At 40.1% G+C, this 19,531-nt stretch overlaps 1 protein-coding gene across 2 annotated transcripts; it reads right to left on the bottom strand.

Annotated features, from left to right (window-relative positions):
* Window positions 1-7,219: 7,219 nt before the first annotated feature.
* RAMAC (RNA guanine-7 methyltransferase activating subunit) lies at window positions 7,220-11,934 on the bottom strand. 2 transcript variants are annotated; one of them, XM_003413869.4, is made up of 4 exons: window positions 11,806-11,934; window positions 10,857-10,957; window positions 8,328-8,506; window positions 7,220-7,458 (listed from the first exon to the last, which is right to left on the bottom strand). In XM_003413869.4, exons 3-4 carry the CDS (start codon window positions 8,495-8,497, stop codon window positions 7,272-7,274), a joined length of 357 nt encoding a protein of 118 aa, XP_003413917.1. In that variant the 5' UTR covers window positions 8,498-8,506; window positions 10,857-10,957; window positions 11,806-11,934; the 3' UTR covers window positions 7,220-7,271. The 2 variants fall into 2 exon arrangements, with proteins under 2 accessions (XP_003413917.1, XP_010592095.1); XM_010593793.3 differs by having other exon boundaries at window positions 10,857-10,905; window positions 11,806-11,932.
* Window positions 11,935-19,531: the final 7,597 nt, after the last annotated feature.

Raw genomic sequence — 19,531 nt, 5'->3', positions numbered from 1 at the left:
GGAGAGCTTGGGATCACAATCAGGGAAATTAGGGGCCAGGAAGCTATGACCACCTGGAGCTTCTGTCTGCTGCAGGAATGGACTGTTAACACCTTGTTAGCTGGCTATGGTTCCTCTCCTGGAACAACATAGGAGCTTTTTCTAGGCTCCAAGACGACTGCCTATTTCTACTGACATAGGCTGTCTTCAGACAGCCCTTAACAGTTCAATTGGTAAGGTTTCCAGCATTGTGCAGTCCTTTTCTAGCTGTCTGCCACAAGGTCCAGCCTGTCTCCTTGATGCTAGAGTTTGGAAGGAATCCTGCAGTCACAGCTTAACAGTTCCTGGTCATTTCTACATGAGACTCATCTCAACCATGATGTGGTTTTACTATCACAGTGGCTTTTAAACTGTTGCAGAGCCTCCAGATTGTCCAGAGAGATCTTGGGTGATTAAGGGCACTGTAGGGGAAATAAGGCAATGAGCAAAGTCAACAGAATTCCAAGCCTGTAGTTCTCTTCTAAAACTTCTGTCCAGTACCATAGCTGCTAGCCACATATGACCATTGAGGTGTGTTATAAATACACAGGATACCCTGGTGGCATAGTGGTTAAGTGCTATGGCTGCTAACGAAAAGGTCAGCAGTTCGAATCCATCAGGCGCTCCTTGGAAACTCTATGGGGGAGCTCTACTCTGTCCTATAGGGTCGCTATGAGTTGGAATCGACTCGACGGCACTGGGTTTGGTTTGGTTTGCTTTGCTTATAAATACACATAGATTGCGAAGATTTAGTATGGAAAAAGTGCTAAATATTTCACTGCTTTTTTAATATTGGTTACATGTTGAAATGATAATATCTTGGATACAACAGTTAAATACAAGAACTCGAGGAATATATGGCAAGACTTGAAGGAGATGAAATGTGAGCTAGTAGACATCAGGACAGGAGAAGATAAAAAACATCATAGAAATAAAAGCCATGTTGGAAACAGCAGAGAAAAAGCTGAAAACATGGTATGGAATTTGGAGGGTAAGACAGAACAGTGAGCAAAGAAAAGGAAATGACAGATGTGGAAGCAGAACAAAGGTAATCCAACATAAACATAATTGAAGTTCCTGAAGAAGAGAACAAAAGTGGAACAGAACAAATATTTACAGGTATAATAAAGAAAACTTTGAAGAAATGAAAGACAAATTTATAAAATGAGAGACCGCAGTGTCGCAGGCGAAAACAATGACAATGATCAAAATGAGTGTCTTAGACTGGGTTCTCTACAGAAGCAAAACCAGTAATGGTGTATAAGTATAGAGATTTATATTAAGTAAACAGCTCACACAATTGTAGGGGTTGGAATGTCTCACTCCTTGGATCAGGATAGAGTGCTTTCCCAATTCATGGAGCCACAGAAGCTGATGAACCCAAGATAAGTAGGTTGGAGAGCAGGGATCCTGTTCACAGGTTGTGACGGTTGAGGAATCCCCAGGGTCAGCAGGCAAGACCGCAGGGTTCCTCCTGGGTCATTTAGCTGCAGAGGATGGTGAACCCAAGATAGGCAGGTTGGGGAGCAGGACTCTTGCTCACAGGCCATGAAGATTGGCGAATCCCAGGATGGACAGGTAAGCTGCTAGCTCAAGTCCCAAGAACCCGAAGTTCAGACGAGACAGTTGCTGGATCCAGAACAAGCCAACAACCTTCGCGAGGTGAGAGAAAGGAAGTAGGTGGCAGAAGGTGGAGAGATGAAGGCTGAGGGCGAGGTGAGTTGCCACAGGCCCCACCCCTGCCAGTACCACTTAGCAGATTCCATCATGGGGGTGATCACATATCAGATTTCAACAGGAAAGTGATCACATTATACAACTGCCAAAACAGTGAGAATCACGGCCCAGCCAAGTTGACACACAATCTTAACCATCACAATGAGACATAACCTAGTAAAGTTCTCTGATTTCAAAGCTAAAAAGGCCTGTGGTCATCCAGACAAAAAGCTGAAGTCATGGCGGGGGAGACGGAAGGACACATATATGCACACTCATATGTCACTGATAGAAATGTGAATTGCTACATTATTTTATAAGCTGGCAATATTAAAAATGGATCTTTAAACCCAGTAATTCTACTTTTGAGACTCTTCCACAGAACACAAAATAAAAGCACTAATACAAAAGGTATTTGTATGAAAACATCACAGTGTTGTTAGCAGGCAGAAAAAAGAAAGTGTCTACCGGTAAGAGACAAATCATGTAACCACTGGTACACCCATACTATAGAATAACCACCCAGTGCTGTTGAATCGATTCAGCATGCTATTAAAATTACATAATTAGTTTTTAGTCTGTAGCTACTGACCTGGAGTGATGTCTGTAGTTAAGTAAATAAAAAGTAACATATGTAATGTAACCCCACTTTAGTAAAGCAAGGAAAAATATATATATCAAGCTTTGTGTGGGCATGGTGAAAGGGGTAGAAGCATACTCAACAGGTTTTAATCACTGGCTGGGTGCAGAGTATTCACTTTTTTATTGTTTAACTATAATAAGCATTATTTTTTTCACAAAATGTATATAATAAAAAAAATTTAAATGGGATTAACACATGCACAAATAAATACCCAGTAACTTCTGGCTGTTAGCAGTTACAGCAGCTTTATTTACGTAAGTCAAGACAGAGAGGCTGGGAATCCTTTAGGGAGTTAAAGGCACTGGCAGTGGAAAAAAAAACATGAGATCATCATCACATCATTCCCTGAAGCTGTCTCAGGAGAAGTCACTGAAATCCAAAGAAAATCTAACTGGTAATTAATACATGGGACTCTACCCCGGAAGGACAGGAATGAAAACACCAACTGAATCAGCCTATCAGCCCACTGAGACATTAGTGAAAGATTTGTGGATGCACTTCTTGGATCCACGTCAGCCCAGTTATAGCCCATTCTAATTTTGGAGGCATAAACCTGACACTGGGCACCTATTATGTGCCCAGACCAGTACTAGGTCCTGTATGCAAAGCTTTCACTTAATCCTGCAAGGGTCAGTCAAATCATGTATTAGCAGTTTTGATGGAAGACTTGTCCTCTCCCTTAACCTGCTCCTCAGTAAAACCATTCTGTAAATCTTAGGATCTGAGAGGTATTAACCACAGCTTGTTATCCGCTTTTCCAGTTTGACGGCCTTGATAACTGAACCCCTAGAGAGAAGAACGGCTCTCTGGTGCCCAGAGGCCTCAGCATATTACAGCAGCTGAAGAGTTACTTCCTCCTCAACTCTGGCATACTCTCACATAGTGCAGCCTTACTGATCGAGACCTGTGCAGCCAACTCAGCCCTGGGCCATTCTCTTCCAGAATGTCCACAAGTCAAGGGTTCTCTGCTCCCATCCCTACTTTTCCTGAAGCCTGGTTCCAGTGGAGGTCAACCAGACTGCTGGAATGGAGAAAATATTTGTTCTCAAGGCTATGTTGACATCCAGTGGTATACTCTACTTGAATCTAGTTTTGATTTGGCTCCAGAAACATTTACTATAGCAGGAGTCAGGAGAAATCTTTGTTGAAATATTATAGAATGTCACATCTAGATAGAGGTGAGTCCTGAAGTATTAATCTAAATATTAACACCACTGACTTTTACCCGTGTCAAAAGTATTTTCTCCTGTTTGGTCTAAATTCATTGTAAATTAAAACCTTGAGAATTTCTAAGTTTATAAATGGAAAAGAAAAAATTAGTGACCTACATAATTAGATTTTTCATGTGGAATTAAAATACAAGATACTGAAATAAAAATCCAGATTAAATCTAGTCAATAAAAAAAAAAGTCAATAGACTATATTTAATACCTCATTCATCTGACATTTTTTTCTTACTCATCTGACATTACCAAAGTAAGTGCTTTCACAAGTAACATTTCCAGATAATTTAAATTATCCAGTGGTAACACAAGCTGTGGGGGGTATTTGTTATTTTCTGCGTTTTCTAATGAAAAACAAAACCCCCATTCCCTTTCACAAGACAACAGCACTAATTAAAAGACGTCAAAGACCTAGGACGTAAATTTCTAAACATGGCCAAAGCTATTTGGGTTGAATGAATCAAATGGAATAGAGTCTAGGAAAAATTTTAAAATGTATACAAATTCTATTTAGGAACCAAGTACCTACTATGTAGTGCTTTCATAAGAGCTCAAAGCTAGTGCTGTCTAACTTTCTGGGCAAAAGATAACTTCCTTCCATTTTAGTTTCTAAACTTAAAATTATTTCACTACTCTTAAATTCTGTCAAAGTCCTGTATTTTCCTCTAGGTGAATAAAATACAAAGAGAAAATTACATCCTTGTTTGCTGAGCTTAGGTAGGGAAATGAAGTGTTGGAAACCTAAGACTTCAAAAACCATGCTAGAAATCTCACCAGATATCTTTTTCCCATATGGCTTCAAAAACCCAAAAACTATTTTCAGAGCAGTGACTTGTTATATTCTGGATAACCCCAAATCTTTCTAGCACTCAATAAAAAATGGCTGACAGTCTCAAGTCCCCAGAGCAAGCTGTTCTCATAAAGACATGAATCTGAAGTGTACAACAGTCAATTGACATTTAAAAAACAATCTCCAAACAGTAAATGCTAATTTTAGCTTAACTTTTGCACAAACTTTCTCCCACATTTGAAGTGTAGGTTGTTTTCTGAAGGATATAATTTGTTAATTCCTAAGTGAATTCATACAACAATCACAAGTGTTTAATTCTCAGTAAGTCTTCTGCCTTACCTCATCTTCTACCAGTTACTGTACACCCTTTATATCAACATTGCTTTTTAATTTACCAAATGCTGCTCCCTGTGATTCAACAAATGTTTATGGAGCACATGTTATGTGCTACTGGGCATTTAATGACCATAGCTCTAGTTTCTGTTCTCAAGCTCTTAGTTTGGACATCTACGTCTATGAGAACCCTGTGAGGGTGGCTGGGGAATATTTGGATTTTTAAAGGTGGGCAAATAAGCTTGGAGTTTAACTTTTCTCAAGGTCAAATACTTTGTAAAGGACAGGACTGGAAGGATTTTTCATCCCTAATGCCGTATGCTATTAGAACAGAGTATTTCTTTGAAACTAATTCCATTAACACATTTTTATGCTCTCTTTTAAGTCTTTTTCATGTTGTTTTCTGTCTCTCCACAGGAAGCAGAAATCATGCCTTTTATTTCTTCCTAATTTTAAGTACATAGGGTACAGTCTGATAGTGACTGCTATTAAAAAAAAAAAAATGCTCATCCTGAATGCAGAAACAACTCACCTTAGAAGATGCTTACAGTGGCCGTCCTTTCAGGTGGAGGCATATTCCAGGCATTAAAATATTTAAATATTGTAACCTATCTTCTGAGCTTCCTGAGAGGCATACCCCTGCTCCAACCCTGCCCCCGCAGATCTTCCTAATTAGTGTTCATAGTTGGCACAGCAGAGGGCCTCTAGGATCCTGCTGCAAAGGTTAGCTACTGTCCCGGCTGGCCAGTGCCTGTGCCTTATCAGTTGACAAATTTCTTAAAATAAACCTGCTATCAGAGACCTTGGGATGCAATCAGGCCAATCTTACCTCTCCAGACTCTATAGTATCAAGGCCACCTATCTTCACGTAACAGTACTGACTTGTTGCCTAGAGATGTAATTTGAGGGGTGCAGGGAACCCCTTCCCTTATTAAAATTTTATCGTCAGTGTGAATTGGTTTGAGATCCTCTCCGATAGAAGTTACCTGAGAAGACAGATCTTCAGGAACAGCGAGTGGAGGGGAGAGACAGAGTGAGAGCATGGAGAAGTACCAGAAGTCAACCTCAAGGGCCTAGAGTGGGGTGCTGAGAGACGGCAGCAGATGGTAAATTTAGGAAGATGCTTTTTAATTCCTTTGACCTATGATCAAACTTCTACTCTTAATATTACATTTAAACTGAATAAAACCTTTTGAACAGATAGAGCCAGAATGATTTTAAAAAAAAGCTCATCTCAGCACATTAATGAATCAGCTAACTGCCAAAACCTGGGAGTGAAGTTGCTTAATTTTACAAGAAAGTTATTTGAATAAAACCAATGTAAATGACTGTAAAAAAAAAAAAAAAAAAAAAAGATTGAAAAAAATTGTCAAATGATTTAAAATAGGATGATCATTCTGCAAGTAAATTACAGCATCGCTGTACATATAGAAGAGAAAGCAGCCAGAGTATGTGTTGGGAAATGTAACTTGTACCGTGAACCCACATAAGTACCAAAAAAGTGATTAAAGAGTCAAAATGCAGTATTATTTATCTATGATTGAAAAGGAAAGCCTGAACATTACAGAGTTAAACATTCACGCAACACGTGAATTTTGGGATCCTATGTTTAAGTTGGAGTCCCTGGGTAATGCTCAGCTGCTAACCAGAAGGATGGCAGTGCAAGTCTACCCAGAGACACCTTGGAGGAAGGCCTGGTGATCTGCTTCCAAAAAATCAGCCATTAAAACCCTACAGAGCACAGTTCTACTCTGACACACACTGGGTCGCCATGAGTTGGTGTCAACTCAACAGCAACTGGTTGGTTGGTTAGCTGTATGTTAAAGTTACCAAGAAGCCTTTCAGTTTATATAAAACGACGTGCCTTAACCCCACCCACCACCAGATAAACAGACACTGAAACTGAGAATGATTTCTTCTTCTTTTTACAGCTTTATTCTTGATTTCCCTCTAAGAAGAGACCAAAATCACTGTGGAGCTGACTCATACCTATTGAATAAGTAACTACAAGTAGTGTTACATAACAACAAAAGCCAAAAGAAAGATATTACAACGTTTTTACCTTTTAACTGCTAATGTTGTGTATATTACAAATATGCGCAGCTGTGAATCCATGAGTTGACTGTACTAACCTTTGTAAAATTTTGGAAATGAGCACATCAGAGTATATGGGCACTCCCTTATCTTATAAAGCAAAAGCAAGCATTTTCTATTTTAAAATTTTTATTTGTGTAAAACAAAGTCAGAATTCCTAGGAGTCAAACATGGGAAAAAATACACCAAACTGAAACCACTATTAAATTGTGAAATAAAGATGAATCTGAGGTAGAAATCAAGCAATGTAATTCACCACCCTTTTTAGGGGACTATTCATTCCTAGCTACCATCACGTCTCTAGTAAAATTTGTTTTTTGAAAAAAAGTCTCAAATTGTAAAAAATTAACAAACCACTAAAATCAGTGTAAAACTATGACGAAACAGAAGACGCACACAAACTTTTGTCATGTTAGCAAAGAAAATCGTTTTACTAAAAGCTGCTGGCATCCTATCAGTAGTAACCATAAGGAGGCCGCTGGTTGTAACCATAGTGTCCAGATTGGTGGGGGTGATAAGGTTCTTGTCTGTGCTGCTGGTAACTGTTACCCCAGGATCGTCCATGCCACTGATTGGATCGATTGTCATTTGGCCACCCTCGTCTGTTATCCCTCCCTCTAAACTGTCTGTTATCTTGCAACCTATAACAACAAAACAAAATAGTTTTTAAACTTTCCTTTACAAAACACATGACACATCTATCCGAGTACATTTGATTTCTCAATCTAGTACTCAGTAAACAAGAGAGTAAAAAGTCTTTTTTTTTTCTCCTCTACAGAATGTTATACCACCACTTACTCAATGTTTTTAAGATTTAAATAATTTTTCCACTATTATGCTGGATATACTTTGCAAAGACATAGGCAGACTACAACAACCCAAACCAACGGAACAGTTTTAAATCAAACTGAAAGCTATTAAATTGCATAAAAGCAGTGTGGTGATATATTCCTTTGACTATATTGAAATATTAAATAGAATTTCCATTTTATAAACGTATTTCTAACGTAAAAAAAAAAATAAAACCCTCTTTATAGAGTTTAACACAAAATTTTGTGAAAAACTGGGGGGTTTTTTTTGTATACTTGCAAAAAATATACTTAGTCCATTAAAAGAACATTAAAAAAAAAAAACACAACGCAAGGAAAAAACATATGGTGCTAATAAAATATTCAAGCAAATATTTATCAGGTACTGTATCAGGTGGAAACCCTGGTGGCATAGTGGTTAAGTACTATGGCTGCTAACCAAGAGGTCAGCAGTTTGAATCTGCCAGCCGCTCCTTGGAAACTCTATGGGGCAGTTCTACTCTGTTCTATAGGGTTGTTATGAGTTGGGATCAACTCGACGGCAGTGGGTTTTTGGTTTTGGTGTCCCAAGCACTGTTACCAGGCATACCATACTGAACAAAACATTGGTCCCTGTCCTCGTTGACCTTACAGTCTGGCAGATTAAAGCTATCCTCCCTCAGATCAGCCATCTACATTTATTCTTCTGAAGTAATACATACCGGTTGCCTCTATTTCTCTGGTTCCCACCAGCTCTGCTATCCCATTCCTCGACAATTGGTGGGGTCTCAGGGGGGCGTTTCAAGTATTCCTGGTATTCTTTGTCATCCTCGGTGAATCTACTCGCAAACATCTCTTCAAAATTTGAAATAGCTTCAGAGGTGTCAGTCATTCTGAAATCCTGTACAGTTTTTAATTAGAATTTTTTTTTTTTTAACACTATCATACCAGTTAATGAAAAATGAAGAAATGAACAATTTTAGGCAGGGTATTCATAAAAGTCCTTGTGTACTTGTAAACTGAAGTTAGATTTTAGACATTCAACATTTCTTGACTACTATGTTCAAGCATTGTGCTAACTAGGAGCCTGGAATACAAAAATGAACAATACATAGACCCTGCCATCAAAGAGTTCCCAGTCTAATAGAAGAGACAGATATAGTTTAAAAAAAAAAAGAAGAAGAAAAGAAAGGCCCAGGGAATATCAAGAAAGCAGGCTGAAGAGCAGAGGCTAAATTGTAAAAAGTTTTATATTCAACACAACGTGCACTTTTTCTTGTAGGCAATGAGGTGGTTTAAGCAGGGAAGTCTCAAGATCAAATCTATTTAGAAGGGTCACTTTTCTAACAAGGCAGAGAACAGATTAGGGAGATTAGAGGCAGATGATTAACATACAGTCATATATATAGTCATATAGGTGAGGACTTAATCTGAGACAGGAACTCAGAATAGCTTTTTAAAAGAACTCCAAAAGGAACTGATCATTGACTAGATGTTGGGGACTAGGGAGAAATAAAGCATAATGCCCAGGCTTTTGGACAAATGATTAGATAGATGGTACCACAGGGACTGCAGGAATAAGGGCAGGCCAAAGAACACACCAAGTTTAAATCAAATGGAGTCAGTTCGCAGTTAACTTTGGGTCTGAGGGCTGGGTTGAAACTGAGTATGGGAGTCATCAACAATTTTGTTAGTGGTTAACACTGTGAGAATGGATGATATTCCTCATGGAGAATGTGGAATAAGAAGAGATCTAGGTCCAGAATCCTGGAGAACATCAGTATTTAAAGAACCAGCAAAGATGAAGGGATAAGAGAAGAACACACATCCAGAGATAAGAAGAGAACCAGAAGAGACTATCATAGGAACCAAGAGAATAAAGAGTGAATGGGCAACAGCAGCAGATGGTACAGTGATAGAAACAACCAAAAAGAGAAAACTGGATTTAGCTATTAGGAAGTGCTTGTTTTATAGAATAGGACCGAAGCAGGACTGTAATTAAAAAGTAACTGGAAGGTAAGGAAGTAGAAATACTGAGTAGACTAAGCTTTCAAGAAACTTGGCTGAAAACAGGAGAAAAGAGATAGTGTAGTAGCTAAGGGGTTAATGAGAGATTATCCCTTGTTTTTCCCAGTATAGAATAACTGAGTTTCTTAATAAAGGAAAAGAAGTCAATAAGAGAGGGAAAGACTAAAAATACATGAGAGAGAGAAAATGTTTGATAGCATTTAAATGCATAGTTATTGAAGGCCAGGATAATTTATAACTGCAGCCACTGTATTATTATTCCAGATCCTATAACTACCATTTTTTTTTTCTAATGCTACAAAATTAAAATCTGTATCAGCTGTTTTTCCAGGCAATAATGGATTCACTCAACAAGCAGTATTTCTTCAAGTCCCCCACATTCTCAGAAAGCTCTCTACCTCTAGCAAAAGGTTTCGCTTAGGCTGCAGAAGGCCTAACCCTTGAGGAACCAGGGAGAAAGAGTTCACTTCCTTTAACCTTCACCTAACACCTGTAAGCCAGCCCTAGTAGGATTCTATAAGAAGCCCCCACTTCCCAGTCTTCCTTGCCCAAGTACTGGACAGAATTCCCATTCCCTACCCTCCCTAATCAAAACTTCACTTTCTGCTCCTTGCCTTAAGACTCCTAAATACCTGTTTTATAATTTCAGGCATATATGACATTATGCTAAAACTTTAAAACCAAATTTTTCTCTTACTTGACATCCTAAAATTATTTTTCTTCCTGTATTCAAGTTTCTGATAAAGAGATGTGGTATTGGAAGACAATCAGCCACAAAAGCTATTCCTTTGTTGTCCCTCCACATCCCTCAAAACATATGCAAATATTTCTATTATTTAAAATACTAGCCTCATCCCTCCAAAGTTTAACGAAGATTATGGTGTGGATGCGAGAAACAATACCTAGACTTTCACTCTCCCATTAGAGTATGCCTTATCAAATACCAGACTTCCAATGTGGCTGGGCAAGCTGATGTCAAATCATCAAAATGCAAAGTATGAGTTTAAAATAAATCAGCTAATTAAAAAAGCACCTGGATTTCTGCAGGAATCACAGAAAGATGACCGAATACCATAACTAGATGGGCAGTAAAAATAATAAGGCAATGGAAATGTGCTCTTTACTTTTATGTTCTCCCCTCCCCCCACACACAAGTAAACAAATATCACCTTTATCATTACCCATATTAGAATGCAATTTAAACTGATCCCATTTTTACTTACCCTGGGGATTTGAGACCACAGTACTGCTTAACGTTTAAGTTGTTTAAGTCTGTGGGAAGGGGAAAACAAACAAATCAACCTTGACTTCCTTGAAGGAAACCCTGAAAAAGTAAGAGAGAGGGGTGGTAACATAAAGGCCTTAGTCAATGAAAACCCAAACCAAACCCGTTGCCATCGAGTCGATTCCGACTCCTGGTCACCCCACAGGACAGAGTAGAACTGCCCCATAGAGTTTCCAAGGAGCGCCTGGTGGATTTGAACTGCAGACCTTTTTTTTGGTTAGCAGCCGTAGCACTTAACCAGCACGCCACCAGGGTTTCCTTAGTCAATGAAGGGGTTGGGTTAACAGCGCTCTAAAGACTTGTCATGCTAATATTCAAAAGAGGAGAGGGAACTAGTGTTCACAGTCTCAATGAAGAGCTAAAAGAGGATACAAGATTTGTCCTCTGGGCCTTCAAAACCAAGAGCTTTTTTAAGCGTGCGTAACAATTTCACAAGGTATAATCTTATCTGTTGAAAAAACGGGTACGTCTTTCAGATTTGTCATCAAACACTACTAATTTATTGACAACAAACCTATAGAACTTTAGCTGCGGTATAATTAACACTGGGAATTACTAACCAGAATGGGGTTACGCCGCACCAGGAGGTGAGCCCAGAGAACAAGACGAGGTACTGACTGAAAATAACTGCGTTTTTCAGTCCTTCTCCCTCGTTATCACGGCTTTGATAATTCTGCTCCAAAGAGAAGCACCTTAAATCTCCAGACCTGAGGGAAATCAGAGACCGTGAGGGCCAGACGGTTCCCAGTCTCGCTAACGAATCCAGATCCAGGACCGCAGAGACCGAGGACACTGGCTCGCCGGCCGCTCAGCTCCGCCCAGCGCAGGCCCGCGCGCTCCTCCCTCCTCGCTCTTCCCTCCTCTCCGTCCCCCAACGAGACACTCACCCGCCCAGGGCTGCCTCTATCCAGCTCGGGCCGGACTGCGCCGGCGAGGGACGGAGGGAGCGGCCGCCTCGGACCCACAACTCGGTCAGCGGAACTGGAGTTCACTTCAGTTCGCCAAGGAAACAGACCCACTTCCGGCAGAATCCAACAACCACCTGACTTCCGCTTCCGGTAGTTAAAAGCAGCGGCGGGCAGGTTCAGTGTCGCGGTACCTAGGACTCATCAGTCTGTTGATTTTGCGGACGCCCAGAGCTGGATTCGGTAGGGTCAGGTGGCGGGCTGAAGGTAGGCGATGCCCACTATGGGCGTTTAGCCCACATGGAGACTGAACAGAAGATGTCACCGTATATAAAGTCCACTTGACTTGGTAGGAACAGAAGTTCTGGGAATATACAAAGAAAGCAGGGAAAGGCTGCTTCCGGCCATCTGCTCCAGGATTCTGAAGAACTTGAGAGGTGAGAGCAGGCGGTGAAGAGTAAACAGGCCTGGATTACTTCATTTTCCTCCTTGGAGAGGTAGGACTCATAAGGCAGTAAATTCTCTAAACAGAGAAAGAGTGTTCAAAAGATGCTTGGCAGCTAGGAAACATGACAGTTACTTACCACACTCCAGGTTACCATTATCACACTTTGCCTTGTGTTATGGTTAGTTGTGTACAGAAAATCACAATTTGAAGCATTGAAAGGGATCGTCTGGTTGAACACTTTTTTTTTCTAACTCACACCCCGGAAATGACTTCTCCAAGGTCACAAAGTAGGCTGGTGGCAGAACTGAAATTATTACCTTCAGATGTTCTTCACTGACTTAACAAATATATATTTCCAGTACTTATTATGTGCCAGGCACTGTTCTAGGCCCTGAAAACATCAGTGAATAAGGATAAAAGCCCTGCCCTCATGGAACTTACATTCCAGGAGGGCAATAGATACTTTAAAAAGTGAAGAATAATTGGGAGTCCCGGGGTGGTGCAACTGGTTAACATTCTCGGCTGCTATCCAGAATGTCGGAGGTTCGAGTCCACCCAGAGGCACCTCAGAAGAAAGGCCTGGTGATGTACTTCTGAGAAACTAGCCATTGAAAACCCTATGGAGCACAGTTCTACTTGGACACACATGGGGTCACCATGAGTCAGAATCAACTTGATGACAACTGGTTTAGTGGCTTATGAAGAATAATTAAGCAGAGTAAGGGAACAGTGTAACAGGCTGCTGTTTTGGATAGCATAACCTAACCTAAACCTAACCTGTTGCTGTCGAGTTGATTCCGACTCATAGAGACTCTGTAGGACAGAGTAGAACTGCTGCAAAAAGTTTCCAAGGAGTGCCTGGTAGATTTGAACTGCCGACCTTTTGGTTAGCCACTGTAGCACTTAACCACTATACCACCAGGTTTCCCTTGGATAGCATAGTAGCCAGGAATGTGTGAGAGTGAATAATCTTCATCTCAATACATTTCCTCATAAAAGGAAGTCCCTTGTAATTTTCCCTCTTTTCAAGAATGTAAAAATGAAATACTTCGTTTATTTTTAATATTCTTTCCCTTCATAAGTGATTAACTCATTTTTGTGACAAGGCCTATATGTATGTACCTGAGTTTGTAATTACTAGACCGTGTCCAGTGGCAATATTGAACTGCTGTGCTCTTCCCAATAGGTTGGAATTGGCATTATAGACTTCTTACCTGTTTTGTCACTGTATCGTGTTATTCAAACCACATGAATTAGGCCCTGAGGACAACTTTTCCCTAGTGAACTTTGCCACAGTGGTTTCAGCAGGGGCAGAAACCTGACTGTGGTGAATAGAAAAGGTGAGGAAGTGTAAACCTCAGGTGTGGAGCGTTCTTCGTAAGAGATTCAACGTGTGGGGAAAGGAGATATGAGTAGTTAGAGCAGGGCATACGGTGGAGGACAGGGTATCGATTTTGTTTTGAGACTGGAGAAACTTGAGCAAGTTTATGTGGGGCAGGGGAGGACCCGTAAAGAGGGAGAGGTGACAATAGAGACGAGAGAAGGGATAACTGCAGGAGCTATGTCCAGAGGAGCAGAGTTGTGTGTGCTGACCAAAGATGTGGGCAGCAGCAACAGACTGGAAGACAAAAGGTGAAAGGAAGCAGAAAGAGGTAAAACTGTAGATATGGGATTGGTAAATTAACGGAATTAATGCTGAAGCCTCAATTTCATCTGCAAAATAAACAAAGATCCAGAAAGGTAGCGACCTGCCTGATAACCCACAGGGAGTATGATCTTAACTCAAGTTTCTTGACTCCTTGCCTGGTGCTCCTCCTGTTTTCCCTATATTACAATGACCTATGTCAAAGAGAGGAGTCTTGGTGGCACGGTAGTTAACGCTCAGCTCCCTCGCCACGCCCAGTCCCTCTCCAAGTCCTGTGGATCCCAAACTTACTCCCCTCCAGACCTCTCTTCACCCTGTTAGAAGAATGTTCTCCCTTTATTACTATAAAACATACAGAAAAGGATTGATAATAATATGACCAATTCTTGTGTATCATCCAGCTCAGAGTCATTCTTTCTAATACACAAACCTAATTTCCTCTATCCCTAGATGTGTCTACCTTTCAGTGGTTCGCACTTGCTTCTAGGATACAGTCCAAGCTCCTTAGTATGGAATACACCGCCCGTCAACATTTAGTTCTGTCCTATCTATTCAACCTCATCTCTTACCACTCTCACTGTGGGAACCTTATGTACAGCCATATCAAACTCCTTAAAGTTCCTGGAAGACTTTGTGCTGTGTTGTACACGTGCTGTTCCTTTTGTTTGTGATGCCCTCCGCACTCTGGTCTACCTGGTAAATCTTAGCCTCTTATGTTCTTTTCAGGTGGTCTTCCATAATACATCCCTCACCTTGTCCCCATCTCCAAGTAGAACTGATTATTTCTTCCATTCATGTATATAGTCATGCATTTATTACAGTGTGTTATAATTTCTTTACATTTCCTAAAGTATAAAGTCTTTGAGGTAAGGCTATGTCTTTCACATCTTTAGCAAATAGTGTAGAGCCTGGCAACCTGATACATAGTTGATACTCTGAAAATGTTCATTGATCTGGCCTCTACCTGCCTCTCTAGTTGTATATTCAACTAACCTTTTCCTGCTTATTTTCCCCTCCTTTCAGTAAATGATCATTTAAAGACCCAGCTCACCTCCTGTGCATGGCCCATTTGTTCCCTGGACATCCCTTCATCATGGCACCTGTATTACTTTATTGAAACTATTTGTTTTCATGTTCATCTCCCCTGCTAGCAGGAGTCCAAGGACATGTGTGATGGTCTTTGCCTCTCTAACCCCTTGCACAGGTACTGACACACACATATTAGGCAGTGAAAAAATGTTTGCGAATATATGAATGAAGGATCTAGACTTGCAGATTTATAAGATCTCCTCCAACTCCAAAATTTTATGATTTGAGGTTCTGAAAATTGTGGCACAATTTAGAAATTTTCTCTCAGCAGATGGTCAGAACAGTTGAAGCACCAATTTAAACATTTGGCAAATGTAAAGATAAACATTGAAGAAAGTGAATCAGAATGAAGGTGAATCCTCCAAAAGGATCGGGGACATCAGCAAAACAGTGTCTCCAAGTAGTCATAGGCACCCCTTGGCACCAGATGTGGGTTCCGTATGTTCCCTCAGATGACACATTGTACCTTGAGAGCTCCTCAGAAAGGTGTTTGACAACCTCGCAGTGACAATAAACCCCCACTGGCTAGAAATGAACTGAAAGCACATTACAGTATATGGCTGTAGCAAAAATTACCTTTTTTTCCTTTAGCATTTTTCTTTAATTTGCTCATTTTGTAAATGAAAAACAACATTTAGTCATTTAATATTTTGTTTCTGTTGAGTTAGAACTCTAGAAAAAAAATCCTAAAGCCTCTCAGGATTTGTTGATCCAGCTTATTTTTTCACTCCACAAACATTTATTGCTATCTAGTACATTTTTTTTATTCAGTATGTTAGTAAGCCTACTGTTGGGGGAGTGGGGAGGATTAAAACATGTAGAACACAAATCTTAAGATCTAATTGAAGAGTCAATCTGAAGGTAGTTATAATGTAGCATATGCATTATATAAAATTATACCTGATAACCTAGTTGGATTCAGGATAAGGTAATTTCCAACTAGATACATAAGTACAGAGGGACTTCAGAGTAGAAAAAAAAAAAATCAGAGCAAAGTGAAATTAACCAAGAGAAATTTACTGAAGGAGGTGATTCACCAACAAGCTCATGTCACATGGGCACACATGCGCACATGCTTGTGCACACACACACAAAATATATGGATTGCTAAAAAAAACAGGCAAAGGAATTGCATAGACATTTCTCCAAAAAAGATATACAAGCAGCCAACAAGCACGTGAAAAGATGCTCAGCATCATTAGTCCTTAGGGAATGCAAATCAAAACCACAGTGAGACAACCCTTCATATCCACTAGGATGACTATAACCAAGAAACAAAAAGTAACTGTTGACAAGGATATGGAGAAACTGGAACCCTTGTATATTGCCAATGGGAATGTAAAATCGTACAACTGCTGTGGAAAGCAGTTTAGCAGTTCTTTAAGTTTAAACATAGAATTAACAAGTGAGCCAGCAATTCTACTCCTAGGTGTATACCCAAAAGAATTGAAAGCTATTGTGGAAAACAGTGTGTCAGTTCCTCAAAAAACTAAAAACTACCATTTGACCCAGCAATTCCACTCCTAGATGTATATCCAAAAGACTTGAAAGCAGGGGCTGAAACAGAGACTTGTACACCAATGTTCAATGCAGCACTATTCACAATAGTCAAAAGGTGGAAACAGCCTAAATGCCCATTAAGGGATGAATGGATAAACAAAATGTGGTACATACAATGGAATACTACTCAGTCAGTAGGAGAAATAAAGTCTTGATACATGCTACAATATGGATGGAGTTTGAAGACATTATGCTGAGTGAAATGTCAATCACAAAAGGACAAATACTGTGTGAACTCACTTATATAAAAAGAAAAGAACAGGCAAATGTATACAGATGAAAGTTTATTACCAGGGGTGGGAGAGGAGGGAAGGTGGGTTAATGCTTATGGAGTACTGAGTTTCAGTTTACAGTGACGGAAAAGCCATATTGATTAAGGGTAGGGTTGCACTGTCAATGTAATTACTGTCAATAAGTTGTACACCTGTGAAAAGTTGAATTGGCAGAAGTGTGAAAGATGTGTTTACAACAATGACAAAAAAAAAACCAAAAAACCCCTGCTGAGGCTGCTTATGTACAACCGAACACCTCATGGGATTTGATTCCTTGGTTTGGAGGTTTAGGTTCTAATCCCATGTTCAGTGCTTCTGTGCTACCTCCTAGTTCGTTGCATAGTGCCTGGGGTCTTAAAAGCTCACACGCAGACATTCAGGGTACAACAATTGGTTTGTATTCACCTGAAGAAACAGACGAAGAAGGAAAGTCAGGAATGGTAGAAGGAAATAGAATGTGTGGCTTGCCTCTGTGAACAGCTATCTCCTTTGTCATGAGACCGGAAGAACTGGATGGTGCCCGGCTACCATTACTGAACATTTTGATCAAAAGATTCTACAGAAGAATCCTGACCAACAAGGGGACAATGCAGACTAGAATTTCAAATTTTCATGGAATCCAGTCTTCGTGAAGCCATGGAGGCTGGATGAACCCTAAAACTATTGCTCTGAGATAATCTTTAAACCTTAAGCCTTAAACCAAAATTACTCCCAGAAGTGTTCTTAAAACCAAACAGTAGTTTATCTTAGCTAGTGAAAAATGTCTGCCTTGGGCATTGTATGGTTTTAAGATTTTTCTATATGGGGTCAAATTGACAATAGCAAGTCAAAGGGTTAGACAGGAAACTTTGGGGGCAGTGAGTTCATGTAAATGGGGGAGGAACACCTCAGAAAAGGAGGGTGAGAATGGTGCACACCTCAAAGAATGTAATCAGTGTCACTGAATTATACATGTAGAAATTGTTGAATTGGTGTATCTTCTGTTGTGTATGCTCTTAACAATTAAAAAATGAAATAAATTTTATTTAAAAACATTGAAAATAGGTAGTCAAGTAAATACTTGTACATCAATGTTCATAGCAGCAGTATTCACAATAGTCCAAAGGTGGGAACAGCCCAGATGTCTATCAACAGGTGAATGGGTAAATAAAATGTGGCATATTCATATAGTGGTATATTAAAAAACAAACCTGTTGGACTCGACAGCAGGAGAACTGTCTACTCCATAGAGCAGAACTGTCCTATAGGGTTTCCAAGGAGTAGCTGGTGGATTTGAACTGCCAACTTTTTGGTTAGCAGCCAAATGCTTAACCACTGTGCCACCAGGGCACTCAGCCATAAAAAGGAATGAAGTTTTGATATACTACAACATGGATGAACCTTGAAGACATGATAAGTGAAAGAAGCTAAACACAAAAGGCCTAATACTGTATGATTCCATTTATATGAAATATCCAGAGTCAGCAAGCCTATAGAGACTGAAAGCAGACTGGTGGTTGCCAGGGGCTGCGGGAGCGGGGCGTAGGAAATGACTTTATTGGGTAGAGAGAGGGTGTTTCTTTTGAGGTGATGAAAGTATTTTGCAACTGCATAGAAATGATTACAGAACATTGTGAATGTACTAAATGTCACTGAATTGCACACTTAAAAATGGTTAATTTCATGCTATATTAATTTTACCTTAGTTAAAAAAAATGTATTGCCAGAAGTAAGATTCTGTGAGGAATCTGGATTTTTGGGTGTGGAGGATGGCAACTGGCCATTCTTCTATATAGTACTCTTCAGAGAAGGGCTCCAAAGCTGCTCCATTTCCTTTCAGGCCAACTCAGTGTTCTTAACTTGTCCTGTCTCCTGAGTCCCCTCAGGGGAAGCCCCTGTAATATCATCCCCGTCATACTTGGAATATGACCTGTGATCCCAGCTCACTTCGGTAAATGCATGTCTCTCCTTGGATTTCACATATTCCAATTAGACATTGTTGAGTGTAGACTCTGTTTTCCCCAAGGCAAATAGGAGTCTGCCCTCTCCCACAGGTGGGTGGAGAGCTTTTGCTCTACAGAGATCTTTAGTGTTTTTTTTTTAGGAGGAAAGGGTGTTGACTTTAGATGCAAACTGACCTGAGTGACTTTGGTCAACATACTTTTCTGAGGCTCAATTTCCTCATTGCTAAAATGAGATTATAATGATTGTTATTTTCTACCTCATAGGTTGTTAACAGGATTAACAAGTGTTATCTCCCCCCCCACCCCCACCCCACACACCTTCCTCATTATTTTCAAAGCCAAAGTAAAATGCTCTGGCTTGGCTGATTTGAATAGGGAGAGGTTCCGAGGCAAACGTTTGTCATAGTTCTATGAAAACACCCATGTGGAAATGTGAACACCACTACTACTCCTATATTTTGAGCATTTACCACATACCAGGCACTGTGCAAAGCTTTATATAATCTCATTTTATCCTTACAACAACTCACCTAGGTAGATATTACCCCTCTTTTACAAATGAGACTTAGAGATGATAAATAACTTGCCCAAGGTTACACAAGCAAGTGGGAGAAATGGGATTAGAACTGAGCTCTCTAAAGCCTGTGCCCTTCCCATAGAAAAGAAACAAAGGAACCCAAAGTACAACATATTGGAAGCATAGTTTTCAGAAATAGGAGTTGTATGGCAGGCTATTGAAGATTGCACCCTG

The sequence above is a fragment of the Loxodonta africana genome, chromosome 13 (genome assembly GCF_030014295.1).
Source record: "Loxodonta africana isolate mLoxAfr1 chromosome 13, mLoxAfr1.hap2, whole genome shotgun sequence".
Lineage (NCBI taxonomy): Eukaryota > Metazoa > Chordata > Mammalia > Proboscidea > Elephantidae > Loxodonta > Loxodonta africana.
The sequence above is the reverse complement of the archived record's forward strand: the minus strand, read 5'-3'. Positions and strand labels throughout refer to the sequence as shown.

Excerpts from the sequence above, each read along its gene's own strand:
- RAMAC (XM_003413869.4), bottom strand. The coding sequence starts at position 8,497 with ATGACTGACACCTCTGAAGCTATTTCAAATTTTGAAGAGATGTTTGCG. Across the intron at positions 7,459-8,327 it reads CAGAGAAATAGAGGCAACCG|GTTGCAAGATAACAGACAGT; the intron begins GTATGTATTACT and ends TTGTTGTTATAG.